Here is a 20551-nt window from a genome sequence, read left to right on the forward strand (position 1 = left end):
GGCTGGTATTCAGAGACATGCTGCCACCGTATATTGCCAGCATGACTAGCAGCCATTCATAGCCATTATCAGGAGAAAAAGTGGTTTGCTCTTCATATGCAGTTCATTGTAAGCAAGTGTAAGGTGATGCACTTCAAGTATAACCTAATGGGATCTGAGCTGGTGGTGACCAAACAAGAAAGACATCTTGGGATTGTGGTGGACAGCTCAATGAAAATGTCCACCCAGTGTGCAGCCGCTGTAAAGAAGGCAAACTCCATGTTAGGCATGATAAGAAAGGGAATTGAGAATAAAACTGCCAGTATCATACTGCCTTCATATTAATGTATGGTGTGACCATAGTTAGAATACTATGTTCAGTTCTGGTCACCACACCTAAAAAAAGGATGTTATAGAGCTGGAAAAAGTGCAGAAAAGGGCAACTGAAATGATTAAGGGGCTGGAGCATCTCCCCTGTGAGGGAAGATTACATCAACTGGGATTGTTTAGCTTGGAAAAAAGGAGGCTAAGGGGAGACATGATAGAAGTGTGCAAAATTATGCATGGTTATTATTATTATTATTTATTTATATAGCACCATCAATGTACATGGTGATGTACAGAGTAAAACAGTAAATAGCAAGGCCCTGCTGCATAGGCTTACAATCTAATAAAATCATAGTAAAACAATAAGGAGGGGAAGAGAATGCCAACAGGCACAGGGTAGGGTAAGCAGGCACAGGGTAAGGTACGGAGAATATGGATAGGGAGATATTTTTCTCCCTCTCTCAAAATACTAGAACCTGGGGTCATCCCATGAAGCTGATTGGAGGGAGATCCAGGACAAATAAGAGAAGTACTCTTTCACACAGCGCATAGTTAAATTATGGAACTCACTACTACAAGATGGAGTGATTACCACCAATTTGGATGGCTTTAAAAGGGGATTGGATAAATTCCTGGAGGCAAAGGCTATCAATGCCTACTATCCCTGATGGTTGTGTGCCATCTCCAGTATTCAAGGCAATAAGCCTGTGAGCACCAGTTGCTGGGGAACATGGATGGGAGGGTGCTGTTGCACCATGTCCTGCTTCTTCATCCTTGGCTGATGGCTGGTTGGCCACTGAGTGAACAGAGTGATGGACTAGATGGACCCTTGGTCTGATCCAGCAGGGCTCTTCTTATGTCCTTATATATTACAGGTGTGGTTTTTTTTAATTTAAAAAAGCAATTGGGTAATAATCCACTGCAAACTCTTTCTCCCTGAGTACCATTTAAATTCTAGGCAGATGCTCAGGAAAAGCTGTGCCCAACTGACTGTGCCCAATTCCAATAATATTGTTCCTTTTGCTGGGATGGAAGCTGAGCATCCCTGTGGCTCAAAGCTGCAGAAGAGGTCATGGTAGGTCAGGGGTTCTCCCTTGCTACCTTTGGCCTCATCCCCAGCCAGGCCATCTCAGAAAATGCGTAAGTACTACTGCATTTCAGTTGCTCTTCCCCAGGCACATAACTCTAGGTTTAAAAGAATCCAAACAAAAGATCCAATATACATCAAGATTTTTTTAATATATACAGAAGTACAGCCCCACCCATCCTGTTGGTAGCCAAAAGCAAAAACATGTACACACGCTTACAATCCTTCTAAAAGTCGGCTACATCTGCCCTGCCCTTGAGCCTCTGTCTCTTTGCTGTCTACACAGCATATGGTAAAACCCTGGAGGACTAAGTCACATTTGATGCCAGGTACCAATCCCAGACGTGAGGCCCACAGATTCTGGGCACAGCCAAGGCCAGCCTTAGGATAAATAGCGCCGTGGGTGAGGAGTGCCTTTGGTCACCCCCCCCCCCCATGGTCACCTTTGCAGGGCTATCCAGAAGGATAGTGGGGTCTGGTGCAGGTGTGATATTGGCACCCCCTCAGCTCAGATTGGCATGCCAGGCAACTGCTCAGCTCATCCAGCCCTAGGTGCATCTGCCCATTACAGGCAACCAGATTTTGCCACCTGTGCGAATAATCCTCACACTGCACAGCCCTTACCTGAAGTTAATTATAATGACAACCCTCACAGTGAATGAAGTAGATTAATCCCCAAACCCACAACCAGGTGATGCATTTGTAAGGTCCAACCAAATATGTACAATGTTGTGGGCAAACTTTAGAGATCACCAGTGTGGTGTAGTGGTTAGAGTGTCGGACTAGGAGTTGGGAGATCTGGGTTCTAGTCCCCACTTGGTCATGGAAACCCACTGGGTGACTTTGGGCCAGTCACAGACTCTCAGCCCAACCCACCTTACAGGGTTGTTGTTGTGAGGATAAAGTGGAGAGGAGGAAGATTATGTACACCGCCTTGGGTTCCTTGCAGGAAAAAAGGTGGGATATAAATGCAGCAATAATAATAATAATAATAATAATAATAATAATAATAATAATAATAATAATAATAATAATTTTCTTCATCAGGCAAGATGTTACAAAATGTGAGGGGTGGGGTGGGATGAAGAGGCTGAGTTGATGTTGAAGTCATGGAGTCTGCTCAGACAAAGTCTTAAGATGAAATGGAGGAAGAGCAAAGGATTAGAACAAGGGTGGGCAACTTGTGGCCCTCTCAACGTTTTGGCCTATAACTCCCATTAACCCTCACCTGGCTAGGGCTGATGGGAGTTGCAGGCCAAAACATCTGGAGGGCCACAAGTGGCCCAGCCCTGCATTAGATCCACCAGCCTTCCCAAACCTGGTGCCCTTCAAACATGTCGGCCTGCCAGTCCCAGACAGGGCGGGGAAGGCGGAGATACACGGCCCATTTTCCCCCACCCCCGTGGATCAGGGCACCCAGCCTCAAGCAGGACAACAAGGGCCGCAAGCTGATGCGCGCTGGCGAGGCAGACAGGCCCGTGACGGAATCCACGAGGGCTCTTTGCGGGGCGTCACGCGCACGGCGCTCCACGCGCTCCTCCGTGGCGCAAGTACGGGATTCCGGCGAGGCGGCGTATTGCTCCACGGCCGCCCAAACCAGTGGGACGGAGAAGGCCCGGCCCGGCTCCACCCTGCCCTGCCCTGCTGAGTCGCCTGAGGGTGGGGGGTGGGAGGAATGGCCTCTGGCCGCTTCGGCGGTCGCTGCACCCTGTGGCGGAGAGGAGAGGGCGCGGGCGCGGGCGCGCGGGGAAAGCCCACCCTCTCCAGGCTGCTGCTGCTGCTGCTGCGGCCGCCCCTGGCCCAGAAGGCCCAGCCGCGGCTCAAGCCCAGGACAGGGTGCCCCTTGGCTCCCATCTCCAGTGGGGCGCTCAACACCTACCTTCCTTCAGCCCCCCTTGCTCGTCCCTGCGGAAACCTGCAGGGGACAGGCCGGCCGGAGCAGCAGCAGCAGCGCCCACTTTTGCGCACGGGGCGACTGCAGCGGCCGCTGCAGAAAACACCGCCCTCCCCCTTCTGCCCAATGGACCGCAATCGGGTCCGCCAATGATATGGGGCCATGTGCAGTGACATCACCCCCCATCTCCTTCGAGGTGCCAATCGGCGGGCTCCGTCCGGTGCCCCGCTGAGCCGCACCTGTCAGGGCGCTCCTCGGAGCCGCGAGAGGATGCGGCTCGTGGCGGGGGGTGGGGTGGCGAGAGGAAAGGGCCGGGCCGGCCGGCCGGTCGAGCGCAGCGCCTCTGCAGCAGCAGCAGCATCAGAGGGAGGACGGCGCCGCCACAGCAGCGTCGCTTGTTTAATCCTCCGCAGCCGATCGCAGGCGTCGTAAGGCGACCAGAGATCTCCTCCTCCTCCGGGTCTGATCTCTCTACTCAATTCAGATTTCATATAAGCAGCAGGCCATGAGATAAAAAGTATTGTTTCCAAAATATTGGAGTCCTGGGCCCAAAGGACCTCTAGGAATCCTATAGACGTTTTACCCGTTTTCTTGCATTTAATGCTCCACCCACCCAAAAGAAAACTCTGTTATAAAAACCAAAGGTAGCTATGTTGGCCCCATGAAAAATGCTAAAACCTAGCTTAGCGTAATACTTTTATTAGGCCAATTCAAAGGTTACAGAATGCAGTAGACACTTGCACAGTATTTGGTGGGCTTTGGATTGGCCAAATTGTGCTCAATATGAATTTCAGCATAACTTTTTGGTGGGGGTGGGGACTGTTCTATAATATATATTCAGCTGGTAAGGGTGCTTGGATGAGATCATTGCCAAATGAACTTTCAGTTGAAATCGTGCAGCTCTTCAAACACCTCTTCCAACACACATAGGTAAGTATATGCACACACACACTTATATATCACCTGTGTTGGAAGAGGTGTTTGTTTGACGAGCTGCACGATTTCGCACAGGCACACACACTGAGAGAGTTGGGGCTCATCTACACCAAGCAGGATATTCCACTATGAAAGCGGTATATAAAAGGCAGGAGCCACACGACGGCTTTATAGCAGTATTGAAGTGCACTGACAACTATTGGGACCCATTGAGACATACTATATACCACTTTCCTACTGCTATATCCTGCTTGGTGTGGCTCCTGCCTTTTATATACCGCTTTCATAGTGGAATATCCTGCTTGGTGTAGATAAGCCCTTATATTGGGAAATGTGGATTTTAGTTCCAATATTAGAAAACACTTCAGAATGGCATAAGTTGGAGATCAGAATGTGTTACTCTGAGAAGCAGCGGGGAAACTATGTACGAACATTTTGAAAGGCAAATGATTGTCAGCAATGGCTTCAGCTACCCTAGAGAATCGTGCTACTGCAGGAGGTTGTACTGGAGGTCATTGAGGGCCCTTCCGTGTAGAATTAGAAGTTTTGATCTACAGCTCCCATCATCCCTCACCATTGGGTCTCCTGGCTGGGGCTGCTGAGAGTGGCAGTCCTACAACTAGAGGGCCACAAGTTGCCCACACCAGCCTTAAGGACAAACTAATTTATTATGACATAAGCCAGGGGTCCCCAACAAAGTGCCCACAGGCACCATGGGGACCTCCAACTGTACCCACAAAGCTGCCCACTTCCTGCTTCTGTCAAAACATTATTTTTAATACAAACCTTAAAAAACAGTAGGATGCCAGGTTCTCCTTCCTGTTTCTGTACCTGCTGCAGATCAGCTGTTGTTGGACAGCTAGAAAAGGAAAGAGTTGATTCCTAGCCCTGCCTGGTCTTCCGCCAACACAGACCTTTCCCTTTTGCGCACTCTCTCTCTTTCTCTTTCCCTGCTCTCAGTCTCTACCCTTGCTCTTTCACTCCTTTCCCCATCCCTAGCCATCTTTCTCCCCCTTTCTAGCCTCTAGCCTCGCTCTTTCTCTATACCTTTGCCTTGCTGTTTCCCTCTCCATCACAGCTTCTAGACTTGTTCTGTTTTTTTAATTTATATTTATTATTGCATTTATAACCTTGCTCCAGCCCTTCCAGAAATCTGATCCCAGTGGGAGCTACGTCCACTCCGTATAAACAGATCAGAAGAAGATGCAAAGAGCAGAGAGGGTGCTGCATCTTGCCATAAAATACTAGTGCTGCTCAGTCCAATTGCTAAGAATCTGTTCTGAGAACTAACCTACATGTTACATTAATTACGCCATGTGCAGCTGATCCTCACTTTATTTATTATTATTATTATTATTATTATTATTATTAATTATTATTATATTTATTTGTATCCCGCCTTTTGCCCAATACTGAGCCTTATTCCTTATTGTAAGCATGTGGGACTCTTGATTGGGACCAGCATGCACAGGTAGGGGAGGTTTAAGCCTCCCCATCCAGCCATGCTTCCCCATCCCCCACCCCTGCTCCTAAATTCCTCTGAGTTAGAAAAAGTGGGAAAACTCCATTGGGGCCAATGTTGCTTTATGAAGAATGTGCTCACTGTGCCAGCAGCTGCTATCAGCAATAGAGGAAGGTACGAGAGCGCTGATAATGGGAGAAGGGAGAGGAAGAAGCAGCAGGTGGACCTTATGTGGCCCATGGTTCACTCATGGAAGAACAAGGGCGTCAGTATGGGATGCAGAACTTGCAATCTCTGAAGGTTCCGCATCCTGCCCATGGAACCTCCTAGCCTTCCTCCTGGGGGTGGGGCTTAGCCTCCAGGTCCCACCCCCTAGAGGAATCCCAGATGTTATCTGAGACAGCGAGAGGCACACAGAGAAGGTTCCCCACTCCAGTGCCAGTCGAGACTTCCTTCATGCACCTCTCACCACCCTCAGCCCCGGGGTATACAAAGGAAGTATGACCCGAGTCCCTTTGTCTGTGCTGAGAGAGGAACGGAAAGCAAAGAGAAAGGCATCATGAGCAGGGCAATGATGCCCATTGGCGTGGCAGCACCTGCTGATGTCATCCGGCCCGAGGGATGCCCGGTGGGAGGCAATTCAAGTCCCCTCCAAGTGATGTTCTGGATTCTTGCCCTTTGAAATTAAAGAATTCCGCACCACAACGAGAGAGACACGGTTGCCTAAACTGGATATATAACACTGACAACCAAGAGTTGAAAATCTTGCCTTCATCTGTTGGCATTCAGTTCCTTGGCTCAGATAAAAATATACACAGTGATAAGGATTAGGCAGAAGAGAAGGGTTCTTTGGTAGCTGATTCTTTTAAAAATCATCTTCCTCTTTTAATACTTCCCAACCTTCTCATGATCACACTGAGGCTGACTTCACGCAACATACTAACTCGCGCCCAGTGGTTGAGCATGGATTGTTGTTGAACCACAAGTTGTTTGTTAAACCGCAGGTTAGTGTGTTGTCCAAATCCAGGGCATTTTCCAAAGGATGGCTTGTTAACTATATAGTGTGGTTTATTTTTCTTGAACAAACCACCTTGACAATTCATAGTTTGTTGTTGGGTTGTTCAGGGTGGTTAACAAGCCACCCTGAGGAAAATGTCCATTGTTCAGACAACGCACTAACTCACCTTTCAACAAACAATGCAAGGTTCAACAACAACCCCCACACAACCACTGAGTGTGGGTTAGCATGAGTTTGGCGGAACAGCCATCTCACAGTTAAAACACTTAGGCCCTGTTCAGACATGCGTGGCACGGAGCGGGATGCTAACCATTACAAGAGGGCCTGCCACCTGAATGGGAACCACGCTGTGCCATGTGATTCCTCTACCCACCCACCCACTATGGCTAGATTGCCTACCTCTGTGTAGTTTAACCACTCATCCTAGCATCCTCTGCAACCCTGAATGGGCAGCCAGTAGCCGCTCCATTCAGAAAATGGGGGGCGGGGGGGGGGGAGGGAGTGCCTGTAGACCATAGAAAATATCTGCATTGGCAAGTGTGTCGCTGGAAGTGGTGGTTGCTCTTGCCTGCAGACTCTATGGTCACCACCATTTTGGGGTGTGTGTGTGAAAATAACCACAGGTTTTCCACCAGATGAAGGTGGCTAGCAGGCTTGCAGAAGGTGGTTATTGGATTCCCTGCAGGTCCAAGCCACTACAGGTTGCATTTTTGAACGATCCAAGGTGGATTAACATTTGTCCAAACAGAGACTTAACGTGAGAATACCAGATAAGAATGGAAGGATTTGCCCACCTGGACCGAGCCAGAGGGCCAGTGCTCTGTTTTGCACAGCAGCCAACCAGCCAGATGCTTTTGGGAGCCCCCAAGCAGGGCACGGAGGCTAGAGGCATCATCGCCTGCTGCTCTTTGGTACTTGAAACTTTCCACTACTTCTGCACTTGTACAGTTCTGGACATACTAATGGGATCCCTTTGTTCTCCTAAGCACAAGAAATACTGGATGGTTGCTGTCCAGTCATATGATGGCAGGATCCTTCTGGAGTTCTAAATGAGCTCGCATACACACCTGGGTTCCCTGATCATCCCCACACGCCCCCTTAGGTCACCGTGCGCAGCCATGCTCAAAGGCGTCCCTGCACTAGGGGTGTGCCGCATCATCCCAGTCCCAAAGCCCAGGAACGGATTAGCCCGTGCTGGCGTCTGAGCTGCTTTGCCCAGGAAGACCAAGGTGGAGCCCTCCCGTCCCGGCGCTTGGCCAAACGCTTGCAAACCACGGGACAAAAACACAGCTCGGACGTCTCTCTCAGAACTCCGTGCAAGAAGAGCCACCGCTCCCCTGTATCTGTTCATCCCCAGACTGCGGAAGCAGCATCGGGGTGTTCTGGCCATGCGGCCTCCTTCGCTGACACTCCTGAACCGCACGCTCCAGGCTCTTGCTGATCCACACCACGTGTCTCCTGAGGCTGCTCCTCTGCTCCTGGCCCACCCCAGGGCCGGACAGGGCTAGCAGGAAGTGGAAAAGCTGTGACGGCAGAGGGTAGACAGGCACCGAACGGAAGAGCGCCGGGATCTCGTCAGCGCAAAGAAGTTCCTCAAAGCAGGCTACCGTGTACTTGCCGCTGGCCTTACCGGCCTGAAAGTCTGGCAGGACGCAGTTCAGGGAGGCCAGGAAAGTGCTGTCCGGCTTGGTGGGGCAGAGCGTGTCTTTCTGCTGCCAGCCCAGCCATTCTGCGCAAGCAGCGACGGCGCCATGGGAGAACAGCAGCACGACAGCTCCACCCTCCTGTAGCACCCGACGGTGCTGGGCGTGGAGCCACTGCATGGGCCCCAGGGATCCCAGCTCCCCACGGCTCCACAGCTCCAGCGAGACGGAGAAGTGAAGCTGAGTCAGCGCACCCGCCAAGGTGCCCACCAGACGCTCAAAGCCGAGGTGGTCCGGCGAGTAGAGGAGGAGAACGTGCCGCCCCTGAAGCATTCCTGCAGAAAGAGAGGAAGAGAAAGAATGTTTGCTTTGGACTGGGGGCTGCCCAGAGATTCGGAGCCTCTCTGCCCCCGAACAGCCAAGTGCCTCCGTGATATTCCAACTTGGAGACATGTCCCCCTACACGTGTTAATTTATTGCTCCTGTTGTGAAGAGCCATGTGCTTATTTTGCATGCATTGAAATAAGGGATCTCGTCATTGCCCTTTAACTCCCCCTTTTTCATTCCTCCCCTGTCCCTCATGAATCTGATGAAACGGTCAAAAGTTTATGCTGTAATAAATTTGTTAGTCTTCAAGTTGAATATGAGGCAACAGTGAGATGTGGCTGCAAAAGAAGCAAATGCTATTTTGGGCTGCATTAACAGAAGTATAACTTCCAAATCAAGAGAAGAACTGGTTCCCCTCTATTCGGCACTGGTTAGGCCTCATCTTGAGCAGTTCTGGGCACCACACTTCAAGAAAGATGCAAACAAGCTGGAGGGGGTTCAGAGAAGGGCAATGAGGATGGTCAGGCGTCTGGCAACAAGGCCCTAGGAAGAGAGACTGAAAGAACTGGGCATGTTTAGCCTCGAGAAGAGAAGATTGGGGGGAGACATGATAGCACTCTTCAAGTACTTGAAAGGTTGTCACACAGAGGAGGGCCAGGATCTCTTCTCCGTCCTCCCAGAGTGCAGGACATGGAATAACGGGCTCAAGTTACAGGAAGCCAGTTTCGGGCTGGACATCAGGAAAAGTTTCCTGACTGTTAGAGCAGGATGACAATGAAACCAATGACCTGGGGAGGTTGTGGGCTCTCCCACACTAGAGGCCTTCAAGAGGCAGCTGGACAGCCATCTGTCAGGGATGCTTTAGGGTGGATTCCTGCATTGAGCAGGGGGTTGGACTCGATGGCCTTGTAGGCCCCTTCCAACTCTGCTATTCTATGATTCTATGATCAGGAAAAACTTCCTGACTGTTAGAGCAGTACGGCAATGGAATCAGTTACCTAGGGAGGTTGTGGGCTCTCCCACACTAGAGGCCTTCAAGAGGCAGCTGGACAAGCATCTGTCGGGGATGCTTTAGGGTGGATTCCTGCATTGAGCAGGGGGTTGGACTTGATGGCCTTGTAGGCCCCTTCTGACTCTACTATTCTATGATCTATGAAAGTACTAGAAGATTCCTTGTTATTTTTACCTCCAGAATGGTAATCCTCTTTCAGGATCCTCAGCCAGCCTATGGAGAGAAGGAATATTAGAGGGTTTGTCAACCATAGAACAGACAACAATGAAAGTAAAACAGCCTGGCACAAGGCAACTCAGAGTTAGGAAAATCCACGAAAGGGGCCTGGGCCTACACAAGGAACAGAATGAAGTGGGTAATGTTGGGTAATAGGAACAACTCCGCATGCCTCCAGACGGTAGGAGGCGATAGAGAACATGTTATACTTCCTCCCCTTCCTCTTTCACTTTGCTTCTACAACAAGCAACATGTGCGCTCTCTCTCTCTCTCTCTCTCCCCCCCCCCCCCCGAGGGAAGCAAGTAACCATATCTTGTGCCTTCACTTACTTACACTCATGCACCCAGCTTTAAGAGGTGCTTGTAGCTGAATGATGTTAGATAGCCTTCTTCAACAATGTGTATAAAAGCACCAATAAAGTAAATTGATTAGAACTTCTTCGAAATTGGCTCTAGCCTGCATTTATTCCCTCTAGTACTAAATGCTGCGGTATTACGCTTTCATTGTATAAGGCAACTCTGCCTTATAGAGTCTCTCTCTCTCTCAATGTCCCCGGAATACGGAGGAAGTGTGCCTCAGCTCGCAAAAGCTAGTTGAGTCAGGCACGCCGCAGAAGTCTGACAAGCCCCAAAAGGTCCGGATTTCCTGACGACAGACGTCACTATAACTACTAGGGAAAGGTGCAGAGGGGAAGGTGGATTGGAAATAAAGTAGAAACTGTAATGACTGAGGAGATCAAGGAGAGAGCAAGGAGAGAAGACAGCAAGGTGGAGATACTGGTTGACTGATACCAGATCAGGGCCAGCAAGGCTTGGGGCCGAGTAGAGTATCGGGAGCAGGAAGAGTGTCTTGTACCTTTCAGCGCTTCCTTCTTGAGCAGCAACGCAAGCAAGATACAGCAGATGGCTACGAGAGTGATCAGCCAGGCCAGCACCCAGTGCGTTCGGGAATCTGCACGCAAACACGGAGAGGGACGATGGTGGGAAACAATGGGTGATTGACAGGAGATTTTTTTCCCCATGGTCTAAAGCTGAAGGACCCAGTCTTGAGCAGAAGGAAGGCCCGGTCCTTCTCTATAAGGTCTGAGTGCAACTGTAGCCAGAAGAAACACCCTTGGCACGCTACGCCAGTTCTGCCGGGATCAGGACCCAGTCAGCAGCCCCATTAGGGGTGCAGCGTTAATGTGGTGGTTCTTTGGAACATAGCCAAAGATTCCACCCAACCTCCCGAGGGCTGCGCTCCTAATGCCATGCATGCGGCCTAAAAGTAGCCAGTTTTTGTGCGGCTGCCATAAACCGACAGAAATTGACGTTGAAGGGTTTTATTGCATTTTAGATTCAGGTTGAGACTGCTGCGTATTTATGTCTGTATTTTATTGTATGCATCTTGTCGGGGTTTCCTAATATTATTGCTGATGATGTTTTCTGCTGTGCTGGTCCATGACCGAAATAAATAAACTGAAACTGAAGATCTCCTCTCCACGGAGGCGTTCCCATCACCCCAGTCCCTGCCTTGAGAGGCACACTCACACTTCGCCAATGAACAGATCCAGAGCACGGCGGCTTCACTGCCCTCTGTGTGCCACAGCTGTAAAGAACGACAGAGAACAGCAGCATTATGATACAGTCTGCCAGAGATCGCGGCATCGCATGGCTAGAAGGGGCCCCTGCCTGGCAACATGCTGTCCTAGCAATGCAGTATCCACAACGAATGTCTGTGTAACCTAAGGACACCAGAAGAGCCCTGCTGGACCAGAGGAGTCCAGCATTCCATTTACACAGTGGCCAACCAGATGCATACTGTATGAGAAGCCCACAAGCACCCTGCAACTTTCCCAGCAGCTGATATACAGAGGCACACTGCCCCATACTAGAGACAAAATCTAGCCATCATGATATCCCCCGAGAATTGATCCAAGCCCCTTTTAAAGCCATCCAGATTGGTGGCCATCACTACATCTTGTGGTAGTGAGTTCCGTAGCGTGAAGTAGTGCTTCCTTTTATCTGTCCTGAAACTCCCACCACTCCGCTTCATGGGGTGAGCCTGGGTTCCAGTATTTCTCCACACAGTGTATGATGTGATCTAGCTCAGTCATGTTCCTCCTTACCTGTTTTTATTATTATAATTTATTTTACCTATTTTTCTACAACTAAATTTGCATATTTATTTATTTATTTATTTATTTATTACATTTCTATACCGCCCAATAGCCGAAGCTCTCTGGGCGGTTCACAAAAATTAAAACCCTAATAAAACAACCAACAGGTTAAAAACACAAATACAAAATACAGTATAAAAAGCATAAAATCTTGGAAGTTAAAAATCCAGTTTGCAAGCCCATGGAAACTGTGTGAAGCACCTTTGCATAGCTCCTTTAGAGATCTGATCGGTTCTGACTGAAACCTGGGGCGGAATCGCAGCCCCACTGACATGAGAGCCACCAGCCTCCACTGAGGTGCACAAGAGCTGGGAAACCACCAAACCGGCCGTGGGGTGGGTGGGGATGGGCCACCTGGGCCACCTGAGGAGCCCAAAGGAGCTGGATTGGGACCCCAGGCCTGAGGTTCTGCACCTCAGTATAGTTAATTTCTAATTTATTGTGAAGTTCCCTTTTCTTCGGAGGAGCCTCGTGTGGCACAGAGTGGTAAAGCAGCAGTTTCTGCAGCCGAAACTCTCCCCACGGCCTGAGTTCGATCCCAGCTGAAGCTGGTTTCAGGCAGCCGGCTTGGGTCGACTCAGCCTTCCATCCTCCCAAGGTCGGTAAAATGAGTACCCAGATAGCTGGGGGAAAGGTAATCACGGCCGGGGAAGGCAACGGCAAACCACCCCGCTATAAGGCCTGCCAAGAAAACGTGACTTCGTTCATAAGTTCAAATGAAATTCCCCCTCAGTCCGAAAGATCTCAATGAGTCAGGCCCTGGGCATGGACAAAAATTCTCTACCACATCACCCCCAAATGCCTTTCAGTGCAGCTTGACACCACCCAATCTTCATTTCCACACTCTGGGACAATTCCTAACTACCAGCTCCCAGCAGCCAACCCCTGTCCTTGCACTCACCTGCATGCATTCCCCTGACCGCACGTCCGTCTGCAGGGCTTCCACCAGGATCCTGTTTTTCTGTGGGGAGGGAAAGGAAAATGTGTTACCGCAGAGTTTACCGCTCCATTGCCCACACAACCTGGGGCCTGATCCACGGCAGGAGGAAAAGAAGGGGGCTAATAGCTTCATCACACCAGGGTTATACTGTGCAATCACTATGAATTGCGGGCAAAGGACTCCGAAGTTTTCCAGCTAATAATCTGCTTTGACTGTCAGGCACTCCCAGGCATCCTGCTTTAATTGTGCTTCTTAGCCAATAGACCCGACCTATTTTACTACCTCTTTAGGAGCAAATCTTTTGTTGTTCTCCGAGCGGCCACTGGGGGCGCAGGAGGAGGATTTGATATGTTTAAAGTACAAACTAAACAAATGCTCACATCTGCGTAAGTTGTAAAGATAAAGGCATCAAAATTGGCACAGTAATAGACATTAAGGAAGGCATTAAGCATACCAATCTTGAATCGGATTGGGTCATCCGTTGATTTTTAATGATTTTTTACATTTCTCCCCTTTAAACCCTTTCCTGGTACGCAAAGTATCTTAAGAGCGCCACCGCCCGGGGTGTGATTTAGCTAACAACAACAGCTTTAAGCTATGGGGATAATTTGAGGGAAACGGGGAGGTAGGATGAAGACCTATGACAGGCAGGCCTTACTGTGCTGGCAGCCTGAGCGATGGGGACCCAGGTGCTCTGCTCCAAGACATGAACAAACGGCTTCCCCTGGGAATCCCGAGTCTCCTGAAGCAGCAACAGCTGCTGCTCATTTGGCTGCTGGCTTCCTGGGCTATCTAGGAGAAAAGGAAAGCATCATTGTGAAATGACAGTGAAGACTGCTAAGGCCCAGCCCAGGGGTCTAGGCTCTGTTCTTGGATTCAGAGGACACCCTCAGCAAGAGGGCATCTCTGAACAGAGTCTGTTTTCCTCCCTATATCCAGGATCAGGGCATGGAGGCGTGTGTGTGTGTATAGAATAGGGTGACCATATGAAAATGACCATATGTGACCATATGACAGGGCTCCTGTATCTTTAACAGCTGCACAGAAAAGGGAATTTCAGCAGGTGTCATTTGTATATATGGAGAACCTGGTGAAATTCCCTCTTCATCACAACAGCTAAAGGTGCAGGAGCTATACTAGAGTGACCAGATTTAAAACAGGGCAAGGCACCTGCAGCTTTAACTGTTGTGATGAAGAGGAAATTTCACCAGGTTCTCCATATATACAAAGGACACCTGCTGAAATTCCCTTTTCAATACAACTGTTAAAGATACAGGAGCCCTGTCCTCCTTTTCGTATGGTCACCCTAGTATAGAACCTAGAAAAGCTTGAAATTAGGGCAGCCACTTCTGCAATGCCAAGAACCGAGGAAACACATCAGCCTAAAAACTGAATGTGCACGTCTACACATTTGCATAAGTGTGCACATTTGCCTAGAATTTGAATGTGCAGGTGCATATGTATACAGATGCACATTTAGAATGATTACTAGAATTTAAATAGAAATACAGCACATCTCATAGTGGGTACGGCGATGAGCTGGTGAGCAGCTGTGTGCTTCTCAGCCAGTTGTCCAGGTGCTCATTGTGGATCGGCTACTTCAGGACTTCTTCCGCTTAGTGTTCTTTATTTTTAAACCAGACATGAACTGGACAGGCCTTCAAATAGAGGACTGTCCTCTGTAAAAGAGGACTGACCTCTGTAAAAGAGGACAGATGGCCACCCTATCTCTTTTTTTTAGAAATTGACTTGCTGGCAGAGGAAAGAGATGAGCTCATGCCTTATCGTAGAAAGAAATGATGCTGGGATCGAAGTCAAAAGTTTTAAATTGCTGTACGTTTCCTGGATGGCTTTCTAGCAGATAAGGCAGTAAAAAAAAATGCAACAACAATAACAATTATTTCTTGCCCACCCTCCTTCTCATCGTTATGTCAGGGTCAGGCATGGGTTGGCTGGCTGGCATCCCCACATGGCCTTGCTTAGCACAGAATGGGCCGAGGGAGACAAGACCTTGTTTGCTCAATTAGCAAGTGTGCGGATGTCTTTTAAAATGCCACCAAGCGCCAGTTTCTTGGGAGAGAGGCAGGCTGCCCATCAAATCAATCAGTCAGTGTGAAGAACAGGCGCAGCCCCTCATGGGGTGTTTGGGGGAGAGGCTTTAACCCTTGATCCTCTGCTGTGGTCCCAGTCTGGATGGGCCCCTGCAACTGCTATTTGCATCGGAGAAGAAAGCCCACCTGCCCTCATGCAAATAATAGGTGTGGAGTGTCCCATGTAGATCAGGTTCACAGCAGAGGGCCTATTCCCCGCAGCAAGGGTCTCTCCATCCCGATGCCCCTTCCCCTGCTGTTTCCTTTTTTTAAAAAAGCCATTAATGCAATTTGGTAACTAAGAATGAATACCCGAGTCTGCTTTTTTCCTCCTCCCTCCCAACCCCCTTTCCTTATATTCCATAATTTTTAGGCTGCAAGCCTGAGGGCAGGCTGGGACTGCCTTATTACTGAGCTTTGTAAGCCACGCCAGAAGCCCCTTTTAGTAGAAGTATTGTTCTTGTTTTAAATGCTTTCCATAAATAAATAAATAAATAAATAAATTTTACAAAATGCATGACTAGTTTGGCCCACAGAGCCCATCATAACACTCACTTTCCTGCAGACAACTCTGAAGATAGGTGGTCCCGTTGCTCCTTACCTACACACAGGGAGATAGACGTGGGTCAGTGGGACATGGGGAGAGGGAGAGGGGTACTGGTAGTGTAATAGAATCATGTGGGCTAAGCAAACGCTGTTGCCTTCATCCCCTGTTTGTGAGCTTCCAAGTGGCACCTGGCAAGCTTTCAGTGCAGTGATGTTGTAGGACTACAACTCCCATCAGCCCTTGTGAGTTGCAGTCCAAGAACATCTAGAGCAGTGGTTCCCAAAGTGGGGGGTACCGCCCCCTTGGGGGTGGTGGGTTTGCATAGGGGGGCATTAAGAGGCAAAGGAATGGCAGGGGGGCACTAAGGGGCGACAGGGGGCGCTCGAGGTGGTCTTTTCCGAGAAGCGCCTCTCCAGAAGGTCTTAAAACCCAGGAACATTTTAATGGGAGAAGGTAGTTTGGTCCCAAGCCATGTAGGGGAAGAATCCACACATGTATTAATACCGTTTAAGAAGAGTCCTTTTAACGGTGAATTGAAATGTTTCAAAAGCACCAAAACACTAATGAAGAGACATATCCTGCTTGGTGTGCCCTGCCACGCTGGTTGCAAAACAGAGGTGTTCGCTCTCTTTTCCCTCCCACTCTTGGCAAGCCTGCGGTGGGTGCTTCGGATTTTGAATAAATATTCAATTAATTGTTACTGTTTTGAATTTTATTGTTATTATCTTCCTTAGTGGGTCGTTGAAAACTGCTATTCTGATTAATGATTTTTATAGGGTAGGGTAGAGGGCACTGGGCATGAGTTTGTGGAACCAAGGGGGCGGTGATCTGAAAAAGTTTGGGAACCACTAATCTAGAGGGTCACACACATCCCATCTCTGCCCCTGTGGAAAACAGAACCCTGAGACTGATTGGGAAGAGATGAATTCCCCCATTGAATTCCCCCATTGAAACCCATGGGATAAAAAGGACTCAATATTGTTGATTATACTGTCCCTTTTACTCCTTAGGGCCACTGCGGTAACAACTATGTTGGATACCAAAAGCACAAGGGTCAGTTCTTGGACATGGTACCAGTCATTGTTCTGGCCCCAGAGACACAAAGCAGATGCCAAATTATGATGCACCTTTCGCTGTATGATTTTAGCTGTGTTTTACAATTTCTTATAAATGCTTTATAGATCGTATTGCTACTTTTTACTTGCGCCCTTTTGCTCTGCAATTTTAAGCCATGTTTTATTAACGTTTTATAGTAGGTTATAAATCTTGTCATTGCATGATAGTTACCTGTGTGTAAGATTGGCAGTTGATCCTGATCTTTCATTCTCCTTTGGTTTTTATTGGTCAGGAAATTATCTTCTTTGTTTAACTTTAGATGTTTTTGTTTTTTTTAACGGGGCTGGGCATCTGCTGACAAAGGAGTATGCGAGCTTTCACATTACACAAACTTTTGTTGTTGTCTTTCAAGATGAAACGTAGAAAGACAGAAAGCTTGCCTTATCCCCTACAGACGTAGGTCTACAAAAAGTTAATTTGCCCTCCTTATTTGATGGTCAACAGGAGGGTAATAGAACCACAGTCCTGAGGTTTGGGAAGGGGCCAGAGCTCACTGGTAGAGGACCTGATTTGCACGCAGGAAGTCATAGAATCATAGAATCACAGAATAGTAGAGTTGGAGCTTTATCACAACAGCGTTCTCCTGTGCAATCACTGCAAATTGCGTGCAAAGGACTCCGAAGTTTTCCATCTTATAATCTGCTTTTATTGTACTCTGAAGTTTTCCAGTTTATAATCTGCTTTGACTGTGAAGTACTCCCATGCATCCTGCTTTAATTGTGCTTCAAAGGCAAAAGAACCGCCCTTTTTTGGTACTACTTTTGGAGCGAATTATTTGTTGTTTTCTGAGAAGCCACTAGGGGCACAGGAACAGGATTTGTTATGAATTAAACAAATGCTTACATCTGCATAAGCTTTAAAGATAAAGACTTCAAATTGGCACAGTAATAGATATTAAGGAGAGCTTTAAGCATACCAAATTTGAATCGAATTGGGTCATCCGTTGATTTTTTATGATTTTTTTACATTTCTCCTCTTAAATCCTTTGCAAAGGATCTTAGGAGCGCTGCCGCCCGGGGTGTGATTTAGCAACAACAACGCCGACAGCTTAGCGCTGTAGGGGATAATTCGAGGGAAACAGGTACATGGGATGAAGCCTGGCATCTCCTGGTAGGGCCGAGGAGAAAATCCTGCCTCCTCAAACCCTGGAGATGAAGGAAATTTAAGGTTGAAAAAGGCCAAACAAACATAAACCCAAATGGACAATCCCTACTTCTCAGTAAACAAGCTGAGGGTTGGGCTTCTCTTAGTTTTCATCCCTGATGTTTATATTATTTATTTATTTACAATATTTGCATACTGCTCCATATGTAACAGATTCCAGAGCGGTAAACAGAAGAAGCACGATAGTAAAAAGATTTTTTTTTAAAAAAAAACATATTAAAACTATTAAAACACAATGCCAATCAAAACCGTGGCTGGTCATTTAGGGAATGCTTCCTGGAAGAGAACTGTTTTCACACCTGAAGTACAGGTAGTGGCATTTGGCCACATTCTCCTCCCGTCACCCCGGCTGTGAGCATGGACCGCTTTATGAAGCCTGGAAAACCTTGTAAGATGCCATGTACACCACAGATCCCAACAGGCATCCATGCATGCCATTATGCCCATGAACGGTGCCCATGAAGCACCTTGGATAGCTTATTTAGAATTCTGGCTGGTTCTGACTGAACCAGCCAGCGAATTCACCGCCCCACTGGCATTGGAGCCACCAGCCTCCACTGGTCTTGATGGATCATCTCTGCACACAGAGGTGGTTCCTACCTGCACACAGAGGTTGGGGTGGGGTCTCAGTCCTGGGAATTCCTGCGGTACCTAGGAGGTTTGGAAAGAGTTTGTTACACGCAATCCTCCACCCCAGGAAGGCTGCAGCCAAGGTTACTTGGGCCCATGTGCTGACCCATCGCAAGCCACTCCCATACCTGAATGGGGCTTGATCTGAGTGGGGCTCCCCGGGCAAATTCTCCCTCCCCAGCCCTCTTTTAGGGTTGTCAGGCGTGCAGGGCTCTTGGGTTTAAACTAGGGTGACCCTATGGAAAGGAGGACAGGGCTCCGGTATCTTTAAGTTGCACAGAAAAAGGGAATTTCAGCAGGTGTCCTTTGTATGCATGTAGCACTTGGTGAAATTCCCTCTTCATCACAAGTTAAAGCTGTAGGAGCCCTGCCCTCTTTTGTATCTGGCAGGGCTCCTGCAGCTTTAACTGTTGTGATGAAGAGGGAATTCCACTAAGTGCTGCATGCATACAAAGGACACCTGCTGAAATTCCCTTTTCTATACAACGGTTAACGATATAGGAGCCCTGTCCTCCTTTCCATAGGGTCATACTAATATTGGCCACGCCCCATTTTGCCTTCAAACCCGCCCACCACTGGAATGCAGCCCCCCCCCCCACACCTCTCCAAAACTGAATCCGGCCCTCGGGCTGCTATAAAACATTCCTTTAGCTAGTTCCTGTGAGCCTGGAAAGAAAGGTTCAGGTTGCTCCTTATTGTTGAAAGGATGACCCAGCAACCCGAAGGCTTATCAGACTTCTAGTCCTCAACCAATGCAATCTTTGCCAACGCATCCAAATCTCTTTCCTCCACCCTCTTGCTTTACTCACATGTGGAGTGAGGGCCAGGTGCAGCTGGGGGTGCAGCGGGTGGCAGGCAAGCGCTTCCCCCCTCCAGCAGGGCACCAGCTCCCCTGCAAGGTCACACGGTGCAGTGAGGGTGCAGCTCAGGGTCTTATTGAAGGCTTTAACCTCTAGACGGCTCTTTGCCCAGGCCCTGGTCAAAGCTTCAGTGTCTGAAATGAGAAGATGGTCTTTGTAACAAAGCACGCCTCCCCCCACTTCTACTCCATGCAAGAGTGCACTAGTAGCCCCAACCCTTCCTCCCAAAGTACGCATACTGTGGCAACTCTGCCTCCGTGAACACATGCCAGTTCGGAACTATGATTCTGGGTTTTTGGGTGTGTGGGTGTTGTTATTTTTTACAAAAATCAGAATGCAGTTTGGAAATGTATTTTCGATTTTTTTAAAAAAATCTTATCGATACCTGCATCTTGAGGGCTAGGAAGCTGAATGAATAAATAGATGTTTTCATACCGTTTGCAAAGGGGCACAGGTAGGTTCGTGGCGAGTCGTCTTGGCCTTCATTCTTGGGCCAGACCTACAAACACAATATTCAATAGAATTAGATTGGGGGGGGGGGGCAGAGAAAACTATAGACCCCCATACTGGACCTGGGGGAAAGTGTGTGGGGTGCTGACAACCTGATTCAATCCAGTGCAAAGGATCTCATGTAGATATCTAAGAGCTGATTTAAGTGCTGCAGTTGGGAAATTTTAGATCCTGAACTCAATGGTGTTATAGACGGCCATATATATTACATCAATTGTGCAGCACACAACTAACATCTCTCCCTTCCCCTTCCCCTTCCCCTTCCCCTTCCCCCTCCCCTTCGACTGCCATTCCATGCTTTAAAACTGCTTCTACATTCCTGACATGTTAGAACAACAACAATCTATTTCACTTTTTTTCCTTTTCCTTCCCCATCCCCTTTTATTTGTGTGACGTGTCTTTTAGATTGTAAGCCTGCAGGTAGGAATTCTCTTATTTTACTGACTGATTGTCAGCTGCTCTAGGAGCCGTTTTTGGCTGAGGAGTGAGATTTAAAAATGTTTTATAAATAATAATAAATATAAATAAATATAATAACAATAATAGAACTGTTTACTAATTCCTGATGATGATGATGATTATAAGACAAAATAAAACTCTAAACGTGTGCAATTTTGCATTTTAAGCTCACTTC

At 48.2% G+C, this 20551-nt stretch overlaps 1 protein-coding gene across 1 annotated transcript in view; it reads right to left on the bottom strand.

The window, feature by feature from the left end:
• Positions 1-7103: 7103 nt before the first annotated feature.
• The window catches only part of IL17RC (interleukin 17 receptor C), a 40948-nt gene continuing 27500 nt past the window's right edge, over positions 7104-20551 (bottom strand). Inside the window, exons 10-19 of the mRNA XM_063123448.1 lie at positions 19843-19906; positions 19357-19541; positions 18518-18568; positions 15646-15691; positions 13659-13792; positions 12962-13021; positions 11432-11489; positions 10758-10853; positions 9860-9898; positions 7104-8681 (exon numbers count right to left, since the gene is read on the bottom strand). Coding sequence (XP_062979518.1) covers positions 8008-8681; positions 9860-9898; positions 10758-10853; positions 11432-11489; positions 12962-13021; positions 13659-13792; positions 15646-15691; positions 18518-18568; positions 19357-19541; positions 19843-19906 — 1407 coding nt within the window. The 3' untranslated portion in view covers positions 7104-8007. The remainder of the gene's footprint in view (positions 8682-9859; positions 9899-10757; positions 10854-11431; positions 11490-12961; positions 13022-13658; positions 13793-15645; positions 15692-18517; positions 18569-19356; positions 19542-19842; positions 19907-20551) is intronic.

The sequence above is a fragment of the Elgaria multicarinata genome, chromosome 3, assembly GCF_023053635.1.
Source record: "Elgaria multicarinata webbii isolate HBS135686 ecotype San Diego chromosome 3, rElgMul1.1.pri, whole genome shotgun sequence".
Lineage (NCBI taxonomy): Eukaryota > Metazoa > Chordata > Lepidosauria > Squamata > Anguidae > Elgaria > Elgaria multicarinata.